Source organism: Cynara cardunculus, unplaced genomic scaffold (assembly GCF_001531365.2).
Source record: "Cynara cardunculus var. scolymus isolate 2C unplaced genomic scaffold, CcrdV1 Un_Scaffold_122, whole genome shotgun sequence".
NCBI lineage: Eukaryota > Viridiplantae > Streptophyta > Magnoliopsida > Asterales > Asteraceae > Cynara > Cynara cardunculus.
In genome coordinates, this window is record NW_020200564.1 from 320,445 (window position 1) to 325,894 (window position 5,450).

Genomic DNA, 5,450 nt, shown 5'->3' on the forward strand with positions numbered 1-5,450 from the left:
TATCGAGTTCCAACAAAATAAATAATTATTATCTTTATAAAAAAATTATATTATTAAACCAAATATAAATTATTTCGTTATTGTACATAAATTAAATTATAAAAAATTGAATTAAAAATTTACACAAAAAAATAAGGAATTTCAAATAGTTAATTTGATACTAATATGGATATATTTTTGTCAATTTTTTATGATATCTTCAAACATATATTTTATTCAAAAATAAAAACATTATCGCTTTCTCAAAATCACATAAAGCCATATTATAATATCGACTGAGATAAAGAAGAAAATGAAATATTAAAATCATGATGTATCTCGCTGCATTGCGCGAGTACGCTTCTAGTATATATATATATATATATATATATATATATATTATATGAAATTGGTTTATTTTATTATTACTAGTGATTTTTCAAATGTCCAAAGAGTAAAAAAAAAAAAAGGGTATTCAAGATATTTAATAGATAATTACAAAAAGAGTCCCTCAAGTATGGTGAAACTCTAATTATCGTCACTAACGTTTGAAAATTATAAAGATGGCTATCAATAATTTATTTCGTTGCAGTTTTGGTCCATAGTGGTTAGGACCGTTAGCTACTGTCATTAAATGAACGAAATTTTGGATTTTTTTTTCTTTTTCTACTACAAAAAATAGTGTACAAGTAGTTATTAAATATAGACAAGTCATTAAAGAGTTTATTAGAAAAACAAAATATATACCATATATCTGATTCCTTTCTTAAAAAGAACTCCCAATTGTTTTTCCCCTAACAAATATCAACTTTCAGTTTTCCAATTCCTCCTCCCAACTACATCTGATACTATTACATGATTAAATATACAAGTTATTAAGAATTCATCAAATAATTATAATGGCAAAATCAAAGCATTTCTATAGCTTCTTTCGTTGTATAGGTGCTTTTCCTCTTACATATGATATTGCTCTATGTAAAGGGAAGGCAAACGATGGGAGGTGGTTTCATGTAAGACCGGTCTGTTTTTGTGAGACCATACATTTACACTTGAAACTTCATAGCAAAATATTATGAATGTAAAGAAAATCCGAACCTTCACAGTGTTTTACTATGAAGTTTCAAGTGTGAAAAATGGTCTCACGGGTCTCACAAAAACATATTGGTCTCCCATGATCCAAGTCAAAATGAGAGTGGAAGAAATTGTAGTTGTCTAAGGAAGTAACAGGTGGTTGGTTTTAGGTTTCATTTTACGTTTATATGAAGATGAAAATGTTATGTTAGGATAAGTTTCAGTTCTATTGGATAATATGGGTTTTGAAGGGGAATGACAGAGGAGTTGGAGTTGGGGGTTGCATGTATGTGGGACACCGACAAAAGGCCGGATTAAAGGGAAGGGAAGAAGATTGGGGGCAGGTTCATGTGGAGGGAAAAGTTTAGATTAGATTTTACGTTCGTTTTAATGACTTGTCACATTCTTTACACTGTATTATTAAAATAAATTCAAAACAACCTAAAATATCCCTCAAGTAACTTGCACGTAAAGACATCTAACAGGAGATCAAAACAATCCTAACGACCATGGACCAAAACCACAACAAAAATAAAACCTCCATGACCGTCCTCGTAGTTTCCAAAAGTTAGCAACAATAACGAAACTTTCACCAAACCTCATGGACTATTCTTGCAATTTCCTCTATTTATGAGGGTATAACTTTTACGGGTTGTTGGGAGGAATGAAAGGATCAACAAAACCGTTCTCTCTCTCTCTCTCTACTTCACTCCCTTTCCCCTAATTGTTCGAGAGGCCCAGGTAGATCTCCAGCATCACTTTCTTCATCATTTAATAAACCCTTTAAAAAAACTGTTTTTCTTTTTCTTTCCATTTTCTTATCATTAATCACACCCATTTACAGTAATTTATGTAATTAATTAGGGTTTGAAAAAACCCTCGTTTTGATTGATTCCATCATCATCTAAAAGGAATTTGCATCATTTAGCTGTTTCCTTTTTTATATTCATTTCAACATTTTCCTCCTTTTTTTATTCATATTTCTTCTGGTTTCCATTGTGGGTATCCATATCTAACCAAGACTTTGCTGGATTATCTCATCTTCCTGTGGTTTAGGTTTCATCTTTCTTGATTTTGCTCCAAAACTTCAAGATTCTTATAGTGCAGATATGAGGTGAGCAACTCCAGTTGACTCGAATTTCAAAAGGGTTTCTTCAGAAATGGGGATTGATGTGCTTATAATGAGAACAAGGGTGGTTTTCTTTGTATTTGGTATGTGGGTAGTGGTGGCGGCCGCTATGGAAGATAAGGAGGTGACTGAAATTACAGCAGTTTCATCACCGTCACCGTCACCACCACCACCATCGCCGTCGTCGTCATCAAGAAGACCTAGTGTTGTGAATATTGGAGCTTTATTAACAGTGAATTCAGTTATTGGGAGGTCTGTAAAACCTGCAATTATAGCTGCTGTTGATGATGTAAATTCTAATCCTTTCATTCTTGGAGAAACCCATTTGAATCTCCTTTTACATGATACCAATTGCAGTGGATTTCTTGGCACCGTTGAAGGTACCTCCATTATTATCCTACATTAAACCTCTGTTCATTATATATTTGACTTTTTTCATGTCAAACTGGATACTTCCATTTTCAAATTTAATCTCGTCACACTTGACATTTAAAGGAAAACTCATAATCATATCAAGCATTATACAGATTACTAGCAGCAAGAACGGAATTAATGTTGGAAATGTCGAGAAAACATTCTGTAATTGTGAATTTGACTAATAACAGTTTGGCTTTTGACTTTGATTATGTAGCTTTGCAACTTATGGAGAAAAATGTGGTGGCTGCAATCGGACCACAATCTTCGACCATCGCACATGTTATCTCGCATGTCGTCAATGAGCTTCATGTTCCTCTGCTTTCATTTGGTGCGACCGACCCAACACTCGCAGCTCTCCAATATCCTTATTTTCTTCGAACCACACAAAACGATTATTACCAGATGTCCGCCATAGCCAACCTGATTGAATACTTCGAATGGAAAGAAGTAATCGCTATTTATGTGGACGACGATTATGGCAGAAATGGGATTTCGTCGTTAGGTGATTCACTCGCCAAGAAACGAGCCAAGATTTCTTATAAAGCTGCATTCCCTCCCGGAGCTCCGGTGACGGACATCGGTGATTTACTGACCGAAGTTAATCTAATGGAGTCTCGTGTTTATGTTGTTCATGTGAATCCTGATTCAGGTCTGGAAATTTTCGCCATTGCTAAGAAGCTTGGGATGATGAATACTGATTACGTCTGGATCACCACAGAATGGCTTCCCGCGGTTCTTGATTCATCGGAAACGCCGGATTCCGATACCATGGCTCTCTTACAAGGCGTTGTGACCCTTCGCCAACATACTCCGAATTCGAATTCGAAAAAGAAGTTTGCTTCAAGATGGAAGAACATCAAACAGAAGGAAACATCTAGTTTTAATTCTTACGCTCTTTATGCTTATGATTCCGTTTGGTTACTCGCCAATGCTCTCGATACTTTCTTGAAAACCGGCAAAAATATCACGTTTTCTTTGGACCCGAAACTTCAAAACACCACCGGAAGCGAGCTCCGGTTGTCGTCACTCCAAACGTTCAACGAAGGTCCGCAGCTGCTCAAAATACTTTTATCGACGAAGTTCACCGGTTTGACGGGCGAGTTCCGGTTTGATCTGGACAAGAATCTGATTCATCCGGCTTACGATATTCTTAACATCGGTGGAACCGGCTTACGAACCCTCGGATATTGGTCAAACTACTCGGGTCTATCCATTAGTTCTCCGGAATCATTGTATGCAAAACCTCCCAACAGTTCTACGAGCACTAAACATCTTTATAGCGTAATTTGGCCCGGTGAAACGAGTTCAACACCTAAAGGATGGGTGTTTCCAAACAACGGGAAACCGTTGCGGATTGCGGTGCCGTATCGGCATAGTTATAAGGAGGTTGTAACGAAAGATGTTCGGTCTCCACAAGGGGTTAGAGGGTATAGCATCGATGTTTTTGAAGCCGCGGTGACTTTATTACCGTACCCTGTACCTCGGAAATATATTCTCTACGGAGATGGCATTCGAAACCCGAGTTACAGCAATCTTGTGGCTGCTGTTGCTGAAAATGTAAGTTCTTGCTTCTTCCATGGGGCGGGTCATTTAGGAACCATAAATATTTCGAGGACCTCGAAACCAACTATTCGTGATATCATGAATATCTATCATGATTCTCGTTATGAATAATGCAAATGCATGATATGATTGAATAATATTCGAGGTTCTTAATCATGAATACTTCATAATATTCATCATCATGATTGATGAATATGATGAATAGCATTTTTAATTATAAGGTTATTCATTGTGAATAATTCATAATGTTTCCCTTCTTCTATGACACTTGTCTGATGCTGATATCATAAATTTGGCTTGTTCTTCAGAAATATGATGCAGCAGTTGGAGATGTGACGATTATTACGAATCGAACACGGATAGTTGACTTTACTCAGCCTTACATGGAATCGGGGCTTGTTATAGTTGTTCCGGTCAAGAAATCGAAGACCAGTCCATGGGCTTTTCTCAAGCCATTCACCATTGAAATGTGGCTCGTCACCGGTGGCTTCTTTTTGCTCGTTGGATTCGTTGTTTGGATTCTCGAGCACCGTCTGAATCACGAGTTCCGTGGGCCTCCGAGTCAACAAATCATTACAATCTTCTGGTTTAGTTTCTCAACCATGTTCTTTTCACATAGTAAGTATGAATCTTGTTTACTCTCCCAAGTTCTATTCTAATTTTACACGAAACATGAATTTCCTTCTGATTTGTTCTTCGATGGATATGATCCTGTTCTTTTAAATATTAGGATATGTAGAACCCCTTTAAATTATCTCTAAAAGAGCCCGAGAGCCCGTATGGAGAGAGTGGAGGTTCCTTTATGTGTGTATATATAGAGAGAGGGGTTCAGGGAAAACCCCAAAAGAACAAACAACTAAGGAACACCCTAGTAACCATTCATCTGTACGCATGCACATGTATATACAAGGAATTGAAGATGTTTTATGGTTTCCATGCGCGTATGCATGTTTCACATGTGCTAACCGGACAAATTACTTGTATGCACATGTGCACATCGTACGGATCAATGGTTATAAGGGTATTCCTCAGTTTTTTATTTTTTGTTGTTTTCTCTTGAACCTGACCCTATATACACACACATGGGTTTGTTGGTCCATATCTAACTGACGAGGGAGCCCAACATGCCCCCTCAAATGGTGGTGGAAGTGTGTGTATAGTAGACCTTAACTCTGATACCATGTTAGGATATGTAGAACCCCTTTGAAAACCAAATAAGCTCATTATATCCATCCGACTATCCAAGATGGGGTCTTTGGGGGGGGGGGGGGGGGGGGGGGGGTTAAGACAA

General features: G+C 37.1%; 1 protein-coding gene across 1 annotated transcript in view; it reads left to right on the top strand.

Annotated features, from left to right (window-relative positions):
- The first annotated feature begins 2,210 nt into the window (after window positions 1-2,210).
- Window positions 2,211-5,450, top strand: part of LOC112501447 (glutamate receptor 3.4-like) — a 4,729-nt gene continuing 1,489 nt past the window's right edge. The window contains exons 1-3 of the mRNA XM_025105081.1: window positions 2,211-2,559; window positions 2,811-4,153; window positions 4,468-4,777. Of these exons, the coding sequence (XP_024960849.1) occupies window positions 2,211-2,559; window positions 2,811-4,153; window positions 4,468-4,777 (2,002 nt within the window). The remainder of the gene's footprint in view (window positions 2,560-2,810; window positions 4,154-4,467; window positions 4,778-5,450) is intronic.